An 18,317-nucleotide genomic window follows, 5' to 3' on the forward strand; every position below is an offset into this window, starting at 1 on the left:
CATATTTAACTAGTAGACATTTTTCAGTTACTTTAAATTCCTCTTTTTCGTGTACTGCTTCTCTTAAATATGGTATTCCTCAGGGATCCATTTTGGGTACTATTTTATATTCTCTATACCATCATTCTATTGGAGCTATTTTTAGGAAATTTAACATTTCTTTTCACTGCTATGCTGATGATGCTCAGGTTCATATTCCTGTCTGCAACTCTGCAATAAATCAACCCCACAACTGTCTTTCTGAACTAAGATCCTGCTTGGCCAATAATTTCTTTGATCTGAATCAAAATAAAACAAAGGTGCTTATAGTGGGTCCATCAGCTACAGCCCAAATTGGTCTTGGACTTCTTGGTTCTTTCTCTGTCTTTTGCAAACCTGAAATCCGCAATCTTGGTGTTATCTTTGACAGTAACCTCTCTTTTGAGAAACAAGTAAATTCTATAGTCAAGAGTTGCTTTTTCTAGATTTGTCTATTTGGTAAGATCAAGCCTTTTTTATCTTCTAGGGATCCTGAAAAAAGCTACTCATGCTTTTATTTTTTCTCGACTTGATTACTGCAACTTGCTGTATTCTGGGATTCACAAATCCCTGATAACACAGGTTACAATTAGTCCAGAATGCTGCTGCTCGCTTTCTGGTCGGGGCAAGAAAGTATGACTGTTTCTCCTATTTTAGCTTCTTTACACTGGCTGCCTGTCAGTTTTCGAATTGATTTTAAAATCTTGTTGCTTGTTTTTATATCTTTACATGGACTTGCTCCTGCCTATTTGTCTGAATTGTGTGTTTTATACCAGCCATCCAGAGCGCTTAGATCTTCTGCTCAGTTGTCTGTTGTTGTCGCTCGTACCAAGTGTAAAACCAAGGGGGACAGTGCTTTTGCAGCTGCTGCTCCTCGCCTGTGGAACTATTTACCTCATCACATAAAGGAGTCATCTACTAACTGTTCAAAATAAGAGTAAAGACTCATTTCTATTCACTTGCATTCTGTGACCTTCAGTAACACTGATGGTTTCCTCACTGTGATGATATAACATTACTTCTATCTATCTATCTATCTATCTATCTATCTATCTATCTATCTATCTATCTATCTATCTATCTATCATGTATTTTATTTATGTTCTTATATTTTATTTCTATTTATGTTATTTGTTTGTTTCCTTTTATTCTATTATTGTAAAGCACTTTGGCCAAAGCATTCCTATGTTGTTTTAAATGTGCTATATAAATAAATTGACACTGACATGTTTTTCTGGGTTTACTCTGCATGCTTAAGTTTCCTTCCAAAGGCATATAGGATGTGAAGTTTGGTTATGCTAAATTGGCCCTAGTGTTTGTATGTACTCATATTCGCCCAGTGATGAGTTGGTGCCCCATCCAGGCATTGTTCCTGCCTTGTGCACAATGTTTGCTGAGACGGGTGCGACCCTGTATGGAAGGAATAATTAAACATGTATAACGAACAATTTTCAAAGTTCCTTAAATGTTCCAAACACTAAGTGTCCTAAGTTAATAGCTATTTTTACTTTCACAAAGGTGTTTATTGTGTGTTGATTGGTTATATGAAGAAAGAAAAAGAAAGGATAAGAACTGGTGGTTTGGTACATTTGATAGACACAGCATACCTGCAATAAAGAAAGCCCGCTCAGATGAACATCCATTGAAATCTGTCATTTTGTCTACAACCGCCAGCTCACAAATTCAACTTTTAAACAATATTTCAGTTAAACCAGTACAATACCCATTCAAACATCCAGCTTCTTTGAGCCTCATCACACCTGCATAAAGTACAGTAACATACATCTGAGGACACCTTGCTGAGAGGCAGCAGTGCTACTGCTACACCACCATGCCCCCACATGTTTAATAAATGCTTTAATGCATTTCATCATTAACATGATACCAAGTATATATCTTAGTATTCTAAATGTTCAAAGAGAAATAATACTGTGAAGTGAATGTATTCTGTGTGGCAATCGCTGCCTGTAGTTCCTCTTCATGCCTCAGTTTAAGAAGCACATAGCGATTAACAACTAAGCCAGGGAACATGTAATACGAAGCATTTAATGTGCTACATTGGTTATGACGGGATCTGAAAAAATCTAATAAATCAAACATTGATTTTGAGATGAAGATTTCGGCTTTCTACTTTAATGAAAAAATAAACTACAGGGTTGAAGTTGAAATGTCGAGAATAAAGTCAACATTTCCTCTTCAATCTTGGCATAAACGATGAGAATAAAGTGGAAATGTCGAGAATAAAGTCAACATGACAACTTCTATTCTCAACACACCCTTTTTTTTCTGTGTCTGTATTTTTTTTCCTCCATGGCCCTAATATGCTTCCATGGGATTTAATTAATTTAACTGTCAGTTTTATTTTGTTTTTAGCGTTTTACCCTTTGCAGCCACTTTAAGGGGGCTAAGTATGAAGTATGATCACTGTCAAAAATAATTCCATCTTTCCAACTTTGAGGCACATGCGTAGTACCGAAAATCGATTGTTTCTTCTTTGATAGAGAATGCCTCATGCATCCAATGATGTTTTGTTCACACTTGAGAATTGTACTCACAATTTTTAAAAGCAAGCGTAACTTTCAGAAGCACAAACATATTTTTTAGAAGCAAGCATCATTTTCAGAAGCGCAAGCGTAATTTTCGAAGTGTAATTTGCAGAAGTGCAAGTGTAATTGACACATGTGTATGTAAATTTGACTTAAATTATTATGAGTTATTTTTGACAGCAATCTTACTCAATAGGACAGCTCCTGCGGTAAAGTGAAACTAAGCTGCTTAGGCGCTTGCAAATGCACGGCAAGCAGCTGATTATGGGAGTATTTAATACACCTTATTTTTATTTTCTCACATTTCCATGTCTTGCAGAGTTAAAGCAGCCTTAAGGTCCTCTTTGAGACTCCACTCAAGTTCACAGTACATTTGAGATGCAGTCAAAACAGGTTTACATGCATTGCCATTCAACCATAAATTTAAATTTAACCTGATTTCTAGTGGCTACTATCAGTTACAAGCCAGAAGCCTGATCAATTCTAATCTTAAATAAAATTAGTAAGTACAGAAACAAATAGAAAAATGGATCTACGGTAAGAGTCTGTTGCTTGCACAGTGCCCGGATGTAGGTTCAATTTTAGAATCAGTTTCTCAAGTAGACTCTGTAGAAATCTGTGAAGCACATTGTGATTAGGGGTAGGAGGGAATGGGGTTTAGGCACTGTTTTTTTTTTTCCTTAAGTGTTTACCTTCAAATGGGCTAAACATTTAAAATAGCTTTTATTCCTAACCCTAGTCAACAACTGACAAAAAGCAACCTCTTTTACAAAGCAAGTCACACCTACACAAAAACAGTTATAAACACATGGATCCAACTACCAAGGCAATGCACAAGAAAGCTCTTCATCTCTAAGTGGTATTTTAGTTACATTTTCTACTCCCTTAAAAACAAACTGATGTATTCTTTCGTAAACAGTCAGAGGGGCATGCAGAGTTCAGCAGAAAAGAAATTCTTGCCTACCAGGAATTTTCTTGTACTGGTACGATTATTAACTCAAAAATCTATTTAGCTGCTCTTCTTACCTTTTTTTTTATTTTGTTTACGTATAGCAGAGGATGAGGACCTGACTCAAAGCATATCCTGCAGTTGTGGGCCTGATTAGTTAAAAAGAAGAACTGTATGATCTTCTCATGCTGCTTGCACAGCCCATCTTTCAGTCCATCCTGTATCAAACGATTATTGATGTCTGCTTTCTGATAAGGTTGTTCCAAATGCTCATCACAATATGAAGCCAAGCACATTAGGCAAGATTTCACTGCCCTCAGTGTCTTTCCTTTCTTCTGTTCTGGATCACCTCTGCTTATCTTTATTATCTGTTTGATGGTTTCAGTCATCCTTTCTGTTAGATTCAGTTGTCACAATTAAATACAAATCTCTTTAAATTGAGTATTCTAAATGTTTATATTTATTCTAGAATTTATCAATACACCCAGTACAGATATTCTGCTCACAAAAAATATGGTGCTCAAAAACCGGAACTGATGAACTGATCATCGAAAAAGAGAAATCTTCTTTTTGATGCCTTGGTACAACTATAAAGGTGCCGTCTGAAAAAAAAAATACAGAAAATACAGTATGGTTAACAATATTTTTTTTACCATGTGAAAACATTTACAAAAATATAAGCTGCAAACTGCACAGCTTTTAAAACAGAAAATAGTTCCTATTGTAAATTAATTTAGATCAATATGCAGAGAATTGCTTTCATGTTGACATTTTTACGTCAATGTCAAAAAAGAAAAAAAACAAAAAAACACATACACTCTGATTCAATGTTATAGAACGATAAAATGTGAAAACTTCCAAGGGGTGAAGAGGTGAACCTTGGCCTTGCATGATGTCTGTAACTTTGTCAATTTTTTTTCAGGCTTAATACATTTTCCCACTGAACCTTTATTTTTTATTTTCATTTTCTTTTTGGACTGGATATTCTATTCTTCAGGTAGGTTTCTAAATGTTATTTTGTTTTCCCATGGCTGCCACCATCTCGTGAACTTTTTTTTGTGGTCGCCACTTTGGATCCTACCAGGTCACAACAAAAAGTGTGTGATATGTTATAACATCATTGCCATAATATAAAGGTCATTGGCATGCACTTCCAGATTGCCAAAAGTGTGGATAAAATAAAGCAATTGTCATGTGTCCTAAGTTCTTAGGATTTCAGGATTTCAAATTTCTGGCTAGTTAGCTTGGACTATGACATCTGGTTAATGTTCTGGTAAGTTACTTTCAGTTTTTTCAATTGGTTTTGTGGCTTTTGACTTTTGGCACATTTAACAACTTTGGCATTTTCTGCTTCTTTTTCTGATTCTTTGAGTCTATCTCTTTACTGCCCCTTTTCCATTAGGCAGAACAATTACATGTTTTATGCTTGATACCAAGTAAACACTGAATTTATAAGGAGGAATATTTAAAAAATGAATAGAAAAGAGTTTGACACCATGAATTTAACCTTGGCAGTATATGTGAAATATTCAGAACACCAATTGCAGTATGTCATGAAATAGCAAATTATGGAATAAAAATTATTATCCTTTCTCAGGTGGCAGCCAGTAAGAATCCTAAACAAAGCAAACTGAAAATGAAATTTCTTGTCAAACGACAAAATCCACAAGCCACACAAATCATTTATATTTCTAAAAAGATGACTAGTAATTTCTTCAAGCTAACTATGGAAAAAACAGATTTTTCTTTGGTTAGCAAAAATGTAAATAGTGAAGTTCTTTGAAATAAGCTTGATCCCTCACCTTTAAAGGTTAAGGTGGAAGTAAAGAATTTAGGTGCAATTATGGACTCTGACCTGAACTTTAAATCACACATTAAAATATTACTAGGATTGAATTCCTCCATTAACGGTACACTGCCAAATTTATACCTCTTATAGCTTTACCTGATGCTGAGAAATTAATTCAGGCTTTTGTTTTTAGTCAACTCGATTACTATAATCCACTCCTAACTGGACTACCTAAGAAAGATATTAATCAGTTGCAGTTAGTTGAGAATGCAGCAGCAATAATCTTAACTGAAAAAATTTAATTTGAGCACATCACACCAGTTTTAGCATTGTTACTTTTATTACCTGTCTCTTTATGGCTGACTTTAAAATTCTACTAATGGTATATAAAGCATTAAATAATCTCATTCCTATATTTTGGAATGCCTGATGTCCTATATTCAAAGTCATCTTCTTAGATCTTCGAATACTGGCTTGCTTAATATTTCATGAGCTAAACATAAGATAACCGGTGAGGCAGCCTTTTGCTGTTATGCACCAAAAATATGGAATACTTTTATCAGTAAATATATACCAAGATAACACCATAAATTGATTTAAAAACTCATAAAAACCTACATTTTTAATTTGACAATTTCTTAGTTACATTTTGGTTATACCCGTAACTGACTACACTTAACATTTTCATCCTAGATTTGCAATCATTCATTTCTACTTTTCTCTACTTTTTTTGGTTTCTGATATACCACCTGATCAAAGCAATGCACAGCAGCTTGTGATGCTCAAATGAAAGTGGATAACCCAACTATCCACAAGACAAACTGTATTGAATCCTCCAGAACGAAGCCCTAAAAAAATAAGAAGCAACCTAAGTACAGTACTTTTATTTTAGGTAGAATGCCCAGTGGGGTCTAGACAGTCTTTTTGGCATTGTAACACCTGCAAATTTTTTTTGCCAGCATCTTACCTATAGATTTTAAGCCATTTTTTTGTTCTCCCCACTACTTTTCTACTACTTCTTCCACTAATTTTACTAATCCATTTTATGTGTGTATTGATGTATATTTTGTATAGTATTAATTATTATTCTTGTCTAAGTTTAAATTTTTTTTTGACATCTTGTACTGCACTTTGAGGTATATCCTGTGTATGAGGATGTGACATATAAACATATGTTGTTGATGTAGTTGATAGAAACTTTCATTATACAAATAAAATTGCAAATTATCAATTAATGGCCAGTAATAAGATTTATTACAGAGTATTTACTAAAAAAGTAAAAATCTCCAGAATGTATTTAATATCGATTACAACAAGACAATATCACTCAACACTTCAGACTATTTGAAGACAAATTTTTTTTTTAACTTTTACATTTGGTTCTGCTAGACTTTAAAATTAAGGAAAAAAATAATATTGTTGGAGCAGTTGAGTTAATTTCACTTTCTATTCATTTTTTTGCTATAAATTCTGTACTGCTAGATGAAAAATACAAAATGATGGTCATAAATAAAAACGGCAACTAAAGATCAAAAGAATAAAAATACAAAAACAAAAGAGAAGTAAAAATAATAAAGGAAGGTCAAAACCAAAGCAAAAGAAACGTGAGGATATATGTTTGGAAATTACCAAAGTACTAAAATTAAAAAAAAATTGTATTTTTTTTTAAACTAGGAGCAAGATGACGTCATGCACATTGTGACCTGGGTCGCATACCTAGCGAAGAGCCTAGTAACCTGGGGCCTCATGTATAAACGGTATGTACATACAAAAATGTTGCATACCCCCGTTTCCATGCTCAAATCGCAATGTATAAAACCTAAACTTGGTATAAAGCCACGCAAATTTTCACAGTAGCTCAAACTCTGGCGTACGTAAGTTCTCCGCTTGGTTTTGCAAAAAGGCGGCACCCAGCGTCAAAGCAGTGCTTTTGTTCCAGTGTGGTTTCCCTTTCTTTTTTGGATCCACATCCCTGACTCGGCTTTATCATATACACTGAAATTAACCGCATATTGTTTATTAGTTTAAGGCATCTGATTGTAATTAACCTGTAACAATATAATGGTGCAAGGAATAGCCAAACTATTCCACATACCATAGCTGCTTTACATTTGTTACTCTCACTGCAACTTCTTTTTCTTCTTTCAGCTGCTTCCGTTAAGGGTTGCCACAGAGGATCATCTTTTTTCATATTACTCTCACTGCACTCGAAGTAATTATACTACAGTATCTGAGTGTGGAATCACAGCTCTACAGCAACTGATCAGAAACAGAATTATCAGTATACAGCATCAAGCACACGCTGCCTCAGCCATGCCACCTATTTGAACTGCTCTCATACAGCAAACGCTTCAGAGCCTTTCTGTACAGACTTCGCGGTTCAGAAACAGTTTCATCCCAAGAACTATAAACACACTCAATCAGTCCATCGTGCTCCTTGTAGAACTGTTTGTACTTATAAGTACAATTACCTCACTGTAAACTTGTGATACAGTTATAATATTGTACAACCTGAGCCACTTTATAAAGAGTGTATTTACATATGATGACTATATTATTTTTAAGATGAGATGTAGCAATATATGTTTATTACATTATACAGATACAATGTTAAAATCATTTAAATAATCTACTGTATATTGTTAATAAACATGTTTGGAAACAGTGTCACAGCCTAGGCAAGGAGCTGGCACTCCATTCATGGATTGTTCCTGCCTCACGCTATATTCTTGCTGGGGCTGGCGCGACACTGGAAGGATAGATGGATTGATTAAACATGTGCTACGAAGATATTTCAATGTTTCTTAAAAGTTTTGAGGAATCGAAGTTCTAAACTTACAGAAGGCTTAATGTCTATTACAGAGCTGATTGTGTGGCAACTGGGTATCTGGAGAAAGAAAAGGAAGGACAGGAATTGAAGGTTAGTACTGTCGAAAGAGACAGTACTGCTGCAATAAATTATTTCATCGAAGGTCACGCACGGAGCAGCAAGCACCTTGCATGAGACATGAACAATTACTATGCCACCATGTTCCAAAGTTTAATACATGCTTTAATTCCTATCATCATGTAAATGATATCAAGTATACATTTCAGTATTTAAATTATTCAGAGAACTGTAATATCACGAATGTAATGGATTCTGTGTCCTGTCGGCATTACAGAAAGCCCATTTAAGAAGCACATAGTGATTCACACACAGAGTAAATACTGTAGAAGAACACATAGAATACAAAGCATTTAACATACTGTACTATTTTAGTTACGATGGCATTTGAGAAACTAGTAAATTAAACAATTCTAAGATGATGTTCATGACGTTCTATTTTAATGACAAAATAAACTACCTGATAAAAGTGAAAATTTTGAGCTTTTATTCCCACTGTGTCCCTTTTTATTCTTTTTTCTGTTCCCTAATATACTTCCATATGACACTCAGACGGTGGGCTATGACTCGCCTTTTCACGGCGACGTCGATATCTGACAACTTCTTTTTTATTTCAGGCACTGTGCGACTTTCTGAACTTGAGCTTTCAAGTTTCTCCAACACTCTATGTCACTCGATCAACTTTCTTTTGTTGTTTATATGACTGCTTAAACCAAAAAATAGTATGTTTCTCCTTGCCTCTACTTGGTATTCTCTGAAATTCAAAGAAATGTAATTCTGGAAGGAGTTGGGGTGGGGGCAGCAGGAGCAGTCATGTGAGTTACATTTCACGCTGACTGGAATTTATGTAGCGAAAGAACATGGAAGTTGGCGTACACACAAAGTTATGTATGTTTTTTGCATAAGCACACTTCTGTTTTTGTCCATATGCCATGTTTTAATGTGAATTCTACACACAACATTATACATGAGGCCCCTACAGAGGCGAGATGGAGGGGGTGTGAGGGATGATGTGGCAGTAGGTGGTTGAGTTGGTAGAGAAAGACCAATGCTGTTTCTATTTTTTTTTTTATTTATTTTTTTTATTAATTTGACTACAATCCATACAAAACAATCAAGTTTTTACAAAGAGAAAAATTAAGTTAAGAACAGATCGATCTCCACCCTTGAGAGAGAGAGCAAGCCAAACAGCGTTAAATTTAAGGCTTGTAAACATACCTAAATTAATAAATTCTCTGTGCTTTATGAACTTATTTTAAAATATTACTGATTAGATCCTGCCATGTTTTGAAAAAAGTCTGTACGGATCCTCTAACTGAGTATTTGATTTTTTCCAACTTCAAATAATATAACACATCGGTTTCCCACTGACTTAAAAGAGGAGAGTTTGGGTTCTTCCAGTTTATGAGAATAAGTCTGTGTGCCAAAAGTGTAGTGAAGGCAATCACAATTTGTTTGTCTTTCTCCACTTTAAACCCATCTGGAAGAACCCCAAACACAGCTGTTAATGGGTTAGGAGGGATTGTGAGTCCAAGGCATCTGAAGGTAAATAAAAATTTTGTCCAGAATAATGTTAATTTGGTGCAGGCCCAGAACATGTGACCTAGTGAGGCTGGGACTTGGTTGCAATGTTCGCAGGTTGGATCATGCCCTGGAAACATTTTGGAGAGTTGTAGTCGAGACAGATGTGCTCGATATATAATTTTAAGTTGTATAATTGTATGCTTTGCGCATATGGAGCTCGAGTGAATTCTCTGCATTGCTACTTTCCACTCCTTTTCTGATATATTAATTGAGAGATCTTTTTCCCAGTGTCCTCTTGGATCTTTGAAAGGGAGGGATTGTAAAATGATTTTATATATTGTAGAGATGGAGTCTAAGTCCTTGAGATTGAGCAATATTTTTCCAGCATGGATGAGGGTGCAAGATGAGGAAAATCTGGAAGGTTCTGTTTAACAAAGTTCTGATTTGAAGATAGTGAAAGAAATGTGTAGCTGGAATGTTAAATTTGGAATGTAATTGTTCATAGGATGCAAAGACGTTGTCTATATAAAGATCTCTAAGCAAGTTAATTCCAAATTTTTCCAGATATTAAAAACTGCATATGTTTGTGAAGGTTGAAAGAGGTGGTTCTCTTGCAGAGGTGCCACAGATAGAAGCTTCTCCGTCTTAAAATGCTTTCTACATTGGTTCCAGATTCTAAGTGAGTGGAGCACAATTGGGTTATTAGTATATTGCCGATAACGTGTGTTTATTGGAGCACAGAGCAAGGAATACAAAGAAGTACTGCAGGATTTTACTTCTATTGTGGTCCAAGCCTGTGTATGTTCTTCTATTTGTGTCCAGGTTCTTATCGCCTGTATATTTGCTGCCCAGTAATAAAACTGGAAGTTAGGTAGAGCCATGCCGCCTTCTGCCTTTTGTCTTTGTAAGGTCGCTCTTTTGATGCGTGGATGTTTTGAATTCCAAATAAATGAGGTTATTGTTGAATCTAATTGCCTAAAAATGATTTATTAATGTATATTGGGATGTTTTGAAATAAAAAAAGGAGTTTAGGAAGAATATTCATCTTAACAGTGTTAATTCTTCCAGCTAGTGTGAGATGAAGGGTTGACCATCTATGCAAGTCTTGTTTAATTTTTTCCATGCAGACAGCGAAATTTTGTTGATATAGAGCTTTATGTTTACTTGTGATGTTTACCCCTAGGTATTTAAACTGTTCTGCAATGATAAAAGGTAGGGTATCTAATCTAATATTATATGCTTGAGAGTTCACTGGAAAGAGTACACTTTTATTCAGATTAATTCTGAGACCAGAGATCTTTTGAAATTCTGTGAGTGCTGCTAAGACTGCAGGCACAGAATTTTCTGGGTCTGATATATACAGTACCATATCATCTGCATATAATGAGATTTTCTGTTCCAGTCCTTCTCTGCTAATCCCCTTTATCTGATCAGTATTTCAACAATGTATTGCCAGTGGTTCAATGGCAATCGCAAACAGCAGCGGTGACAAGGGGCATCCTTGTCTAGTGCCAGTAGTCTGAGCAAATGTTCTTGATTCAAACTGAAGCTTCTGGGTTAGTATACAGTAATTTAATCCATGCACAAATGTTTGGGCCAAACCCAAACTTCTCCAATGTAGTAAAAAGGTATTTCCATTCAATCATGTCGAATGCTTTTTCTGCATCCAATGATAATAATATTTCTGGGGTGTTTGATTTAGTTGGTGAGTATATTACATTAAACAGGCGTCAAGATTTGAAGATAAGTGCCGGCCCCTAATAAATCCAGGCCTTTAACATTCCAGCTTACGAAGTTAACTGTCCCATCATGGAGACACTGATTCTGAGTTTTTGATGTAATTTTATAGTCTTATTATAATTATAAAGATTGAGAGGATAGATTAGGTATAGATCAGGCCTGCTCTCTTTCTCTCCCCCCCTTAACCCCCCACCCTCCCTTTTTGCCTCCCCAAGTGAGGCTAAAACCCACTTCACACAGTCCCAGTCCTCTGACATACCCAGAGACAGAGTACGTCCTAAGCAAAACAAGCTCCAATGCAGCGGCGCTTTAGGGTAAAGATTGAGATATCTCTAAAAAAAAAAAAAAAAAAGGAGTTTTGCACTTAAAATATATATATAGTCTTCAGCAAGACTGCAGGCACAGAATTTTCTGGGTCTGATATATACAGTACCATATCATCTGCATATAATGAGATTTTCTGTTCCAGTCCTTCTCTGCTAATCCCCTTTATCTGATCAGTATTTCGACAATGTATTGCCAGTGGTTCAATGGCAATGCAAACAGCAGCAGTGACAAGGGGCATCCTTGTCTAGTGCCACGTTCTAGTTTAAAGTAGTCTGAGCAAATGTTGTTGATGCAAACTGAAGCTTCTGGGTTAGTATACAGTAATTTAATCCATGCACAAATGTTTGGGCCAAACCCAAACTTCTCTAATGTAGTAAAAAGGTATTTCCATTCAATCATGTCGAATGCTTTTTCTGCATCCAATGATAATAATATTTCTGGGGTGTTTGATTTAGTTGGTGAATATATTACATTAAACAGGCGCCGAAGATTTGAAGATAAGTGCCGCCCCTAATAAATCCAGTTTGGTCTTGTGATATTACCGAGGGAGCACTTTCTCCATCCTTCTGGCTAAGATTTTAGAGAGTATTTTAACGTTGTTATTCAGAAGTGAAATTGGTCTGTATGATGCACATTGTAATAAGTCCTTATTTTGTTTTGGAAAGACAGTGATTAGTGCTTGGCGAAAGGTTTGTGGAAGAGATTGGTTATCTCTGGCTTCTGTAAATGTTGCTAATAGGAGGGGAGCTAGCTGAGCGGAGAATTTCTTGTAAAATTCTGCAGGGTAGCCATCAGGGCCTGCTGCTTTCCCACCTTGGAGTGACTTTATAGCATCTAGTAATTCTGATAACGCCAGAGGTTTATCAAGTTCCTCCACACTAAAGCGTCTATTTGTGGTATCTGTAATGTATCCAGAAATGCATTAGATTGTGTATTGTCTTTTTAAACTCAGTAGTATATAGGATTTATAGTAGTCTCTGAAAGTGTGCATTATATTTTTGTGTTCGACGATTTTATCTCCGTTCGTGGTAGTGATTACCGAGATTGTGTTGCACACTTCTTGCTTGTGAATTTGTTGAGCTAAAAGATTATTAGCTTTCTCCCCATGTTCATAGTAATGATGTCTGGATTTGTAAATTAGTTGTTCAGTTTCTTTAGTTGTCAAGAGGTTTAATTCCAAATGTAGAGCCTGCCTCTCCTATGTAGAGTCTCGCTTGGTAGTCTGGCATGTTCTTCATCTATTTTAGTAATTTGCTTTTTATCTCTGCTACTTTCTTGGCCTCGGATTTATTTCTGTGGAGATATGAGATAATCTGTCCTCTTAAGAAGGCCTTAAGAGTTTCCCAGAGTATTCCTGCAGAGATCTCAGGGGATGTATTTGTCTCTAGAAAGAATTTGATTTGTTTGGATATAAATTCAGTACAATTCTCATCAGCTAATAGAAGCGGGTTGAGGCCCATCTGCGGGTGAGTGTATGGGGCTTAGTAATTTTAGCTCCAAGATCATAGGTGCATGGTCAGAAATAACAATAGCATCGTATTTGCAAGATTTAATCTTAGGCAAGAAGTTATTGTCTATAAAGAAGTAATCAATCCTTGAGTAGCAATGATGTACTGGTGAGTAGAAAGAATATGTTCTTGAATTTGGGTTTAAAACCTCCAGGGTCTGATAAGTTGTGATCAGTTATAAACTTTGTAATTATTTTGCAGTGTTAGATGCCGTTCCCCTGTGGAGGAAGTCCTATCTAAAAGTGGATTTAGAACACAATTAAAGTCCCCAGCCATTATAACTTTATGAGTGTTCAGATTGGGAATGGATGCAAATAAATTTTGTATAAATTCCTTATCATCAACATTAGGTGCATAAACATTTATCAAAATCATTTTACAGTTAGATAAGTCTCCCATGACCATTACATATCTCCCTTCAGGATCCAATACTACATCTGATGCTACAAATGGTACTGTTCTATGTATGAGAATTCCCACACCTCTAGTTTTCTTGTAAAACTAGAATGGAACATTTGGCCAGTCCAGTCTTTTGCAGCCGGAACTGATCCTTGCTTATTAAGTGGGTTTCCTGTAAAAATACTATTTTAGCATTTAGACCTGTTAGGTGAGAGAGTACTTTCTTTCTCTTTAATTCGTGATTCAGGCCTTTAACATTCCAGCTTACGAAGTTAACTGTCCCATCATGGAGACACTGATTCTGAGTTTTTGATGTCATTTTATAGTCTTATTATAATTATAAAGATTGAGAGGATAGATTAGGTATAGATCAGGCCTGCTCTCTTTCTCTCCCCCCTTAACCCCCCACCCTCCCTTTTTGCCTCCCCAAGTGAGGCTAAAACCCACTTCACACAGTCCCAGTCCTCTGACATACCCAGAGACAGAGTACGTCCAAAGCAAAACAAGTTCCAATGCAGCGGCGCTTTAGGGTAAAGATTGAGATATCTCTAAAAAAAAAAGTAGTTTTGCACTTAAAATATATATATAGTCTTCAGCAATTTTAGTGCATTAAGATGATATACCCAGATAATAAACCCGGGGGATGGTGTTAAAAATGTGTCCAGAAAAAGCATAACAAGTCTTAATGCAGTAATAGCAATAACAGTAAACCAAGGGTATGATATTGAACAGTCTCATTTAGGGTAGAGATGAAATAATTAGAAAAGAAAAAGAGAAAAAAAAAGGAGGAGAAAGAATAATTAAGCACAATAAAACATAAACAGATAGCGCCCTAGTAATACTGAGATTATATTAGAATATATGCTGATAAAAACCCGTATTTTAAAACGAATAGATCAGACAAAAGATTATTAATCTTTGCTTTATCATTAACCGCCATGACTCACTATTACGTATAAGAATAGTCCCGGGATCAGCTTTCTTAATTCCTTTTCTGCATCTTCCTTGCTAGTGAAGACATAGAATTGACCCTGCCATTCCACTTTCAGTTTTGCCGGATACAGGAGGCTTTATTTGACACTGGCTTGCAGTAGCCGCTGTTTAATATTATAGAAGGCTGCGCGTTTAGTAGCTGTTGCTGGAGAGAAGTCAGGGAAGATACGAATGTGGTTATTTTCATATATAATATCTTCACCTCTAGCTTAAATGATAATCGTTCAAAACGAACTATAAAAGATCTTGGTCGGGGTCTGACGGTGTTTGATCCATGTACGCGGTAAGCCGTTGCTATCTCAGATTCTGCTTTAAAGTCGTCCCCGATTATTTTAGAAAAAAGTTCAGCTGCGAATTTCACAGGGATAGAAATTTCTCGATTCTCCGGCAGACCTTCAATTCTGACATTATACCTTCTACTCCCATCTTCTAAAGCAGCCAGTCTGTCTCCAAGTTTTTCTCCGAGTTTTTTGCATTCGGAACTGACATTTACTGCTCTTTCCTCAGCACTGGCAGCTAAATGTTCGGCCATTTCAATCCGATTTGTGAATGTCTCCTTGAAATCCTCCAATTGATCAGTAAGCGTGATCAGTTTAACCGAGTTTTCCTGAATGCGCTCTTCAATTTTACCCAGCACCTGTCGAAGCTCAAGTTGCACCTCTTGACGCAGCCTTTCAGTTGCCTGTTGGAATTCCTGTCGCAGCCTTTCATTTGCCTGTTGGAATTCCTGTCGCAGCCTTTCATTGGCCAGTTTCTCCTCCTGTTTCAATTCCTGTTTCAGTCTCTCATGTGCCTTTGCCCTTGCTTTCTCATTAGCCTTCTCACTTTTCTTTATATCTTACGTGAGCTTAGCGAGCAAAACCTTCAGTTCAGATAGTTCAATTGTGCTTTCTTGTACCGTAGATGAAGCAGCAGACTTTGCTGTAGCCGGGGTCCCCGCTGCTCCAGGCTCGCGTAATTGAAGCCGCGGACTTCAAGGCCCTTTCCAGTTTCGTGTGATCTTCTCCAATCGGCGCGCTATCCAGATCTGCACTCACGATCACACCTTCGCTCCCCTTTTCGCTCTCGGCCAGCGACGATGTAGCAGACCGTGGTCCCAAGGAGTCTGTGCTTTCGCCCATCTGATCCAGGTCTGTCTCTGAAAGGCCGTATCTTGAACTGGGGCTTGCTGATTGCAGCTTGGGTGTAGCTTTAGTTTTCGATTCTTTCGAACCCCCCTTCTTGTTGGCCATGTTTATATGTGCTTACATATACTGTAGCAGTCCCTTTCAGGTTGAATAAATACAGGATATCTCAGGATATTAAGCAAATAATATGAAAAATAACACCACTGCTACCGGAGCTCCACTTCAGACGTCCATCTCTCGCATCGGACGAGACCAAAACCAAAATGCTGTTTCTTTTTTATTCCCTTTACCCCATTAACTGTAAGTGCCAACATAACAGTATGCTCCATAGCTGTATTACTTGGTAATAATAAAAAAGAAATATGTGTCAAAGCTATCATATGTTACAATGTAACCTAAGGTTAACCTAAGACTACAAAATTTTAACAAAAGTTCCGAAACAATATTTCAATGACCAATACATGAACTTTGTGGGCTGCAATGTCAAGGGTCTCTATCACAAATTAAAGAGAAAGAAAATACTCTCATATTTAACAGGCCAAAATAGTATTTTTACAGGAGACACACTTATTAAGCATGGAACAGTATCAGTTACAAAAAGAGTGGTCTGGCCAAATTTTTCACTCCAGCTATACAAAGAAAACAAGGGGTGTGGGAATCTTAATACACAGAATCACTCCATTGATAGTGTCAGATGCAATATCCGATTCTGAAAGGTAATATGTCATGGCGATGGGTAATTTATTTAACACTAATACGATTTTGATTAATATATATGCACCTAACGTGGATGATAGAGCTTTCTTCCAAAATGTATTTGCATTTATTCCTCATCTGAACACTCACAAAATTATAATGGCTGGAGACTTTGTTTGATCTGGGTAGATCCCCACCTACAACACCGACAACATCTAATACTGCAAAGATAATTACACAGCTTCTAAAAGATCATAACTTTAAGACCTATGGAGATTTTTAAATCCTAACCTAAGAGCATACACCTTCTTCCCACACGCACATCACTGTTACACAAGAACTGATTATTTCCTCATAAACAAAAATTCTTTCCCCACTATCAAATCCTGTAAGTACGATGCTATCATTATCTCTGACCATGCCCCTCTCATCATGGAGCTTAAATTACTGCGTCCTACACGCTCATCTCGCAGTTAGCGTCTTAACCTTCTGTTATTATCTGATGAGAACTGTAAAGAATTCATATTAAAGCAAATTGATTATTTTCTTGAGACAAATGCATCCTCAGAGGTCTCAGCTGTCATACTCTGGGAAACACAAAAGACATTTTTAAGAGGACAGATTATTTCACATTTTTCTCACAAAAATAAATTGGAAACCAAGAAGTCATCTCAGTTAATCAGCGAGATGATCAGAATAGATCTAGAATACACCAGGGACCTCATGTATAATGCTGTGCGTAGAATTCACACTATAACATGGCGTACCAACAAAAGCGGAAATGCGCGTAGGCACAAAAAATCCAGATGCATAAATCTATGCGTACGCCAACTTTCACATTCTTCTGCTACATAAATCCCAGTCTGTGTGAAATGTAACGCTCGTGCACGCACCTGTCACCCCTCCCAGACTCCTCCCAGAATTACGCCTCTTTGAATATGCAAATCAATATAAATAGCCCCTTATGTATTGTGTTCTGTGAAAAGACATATAGCCAAAGCACGGAGGAAAAAAAAGAATTTCAGAGAATACCAAGTAGAGGCAAGGAAAACATACTATTTGTTGGTTTAAGCAGTGATATAAACAACAAAAGGAAGTTGATCGAGTGACACAGAGTGGCGGAGAAACTCGAAAGTTCAAGTTCATAAAGTCACAAAGTGCCCAAAATAAATAAAAAGTGGTCAGATCTCAAAGTCGCCGTAAAAAGGGGAGTCGTAGCTCACCATCTGAGCGTCATATGGAAGCATATTAGGGTACAGAGAAAAGTAAAATACAATAGGGACAAAGTTAAAAAAAAAAATCCAAATGTCAACTTTAATTTTAAAATTTCCACTTTAATCATGTAGTTTGTTTTGTCACTAAAGTAGAACGTCATAAACTTCATCTGAAAATCATTTAATTTACTAGTTTCTCAAATCCCATCGTAACTAAAGTAGCACGTTAAATGCTTCGTTTTGCATTTTCTTCTATGTAATCTATGTGTGTGAATCTCTATGTGCTTCTCAAAAAGCAGCTTTCACTTCCGCCGACAGGACACAGAATACATTACATTCATGTTGTAGCAATGAGCTAGCATCCTGTTCAGAGATTGTTCCTGCCTCCCGCAAGATGCTTGCTGCACTGTGCATGACCTTCGATGAAATAATTTATTGCAGCAGTACTGTCTGTCTCAAACATACTAAACTCCAATTCCTGTCCTTCCTTTTCTTTCTCCAAGTAAGCAATTGCCACACAATCAGCTCTGTAATAAATGCCAAGCCATCTATAAGCTTAGCACACCGATTCTACAAAACTTTTATGAAACACTGAAATAT

General features: G+C 36.6%; 1 protein-coding gene across 2 annotated transcripts in view; it reads right to left on the minus strand.

Annotated features, from left to right (window-relative positions):
* The window catches only part of LOC120535657 (C-type lectin domain family 7 member A-like), a 281,385-nt gene that overhangs the window by 248,454 nt on the left and 14,614 nt on the right, over positions 1-18,317 (minus strand). For both annotated transcript variants that reach the window (XM_039763615.1, XM_039763614.1), the window contains exon 2: positions 3,591-4,115. In XM_039763615.1, the coding sequence (XP_039619549.1) occupies positions 3,591-3,902 (312 nt within the window). In that variant the 5' untranslated portion in view covers positions 3,903-4,115. The remainder of the gene's footprint in view (positions 1-3,590; positions 4,116-18,317) is intronic.

Source organism: Polypterus senegalus, chromosome 9, assembly GCF_016835505.1.
Source record: "Polypterus senegalus isolate Bchr_013 chromosome 9, ASM1683550v1, whole genome shotgun sequence".
Taxonomy (NCBI): domain Eukaryota; kingdom Metazoa; phylum Chordata; class Cladistia; order Polypteriformes; family Polypteridae; genus Polypterus; species Polypterus senegalus.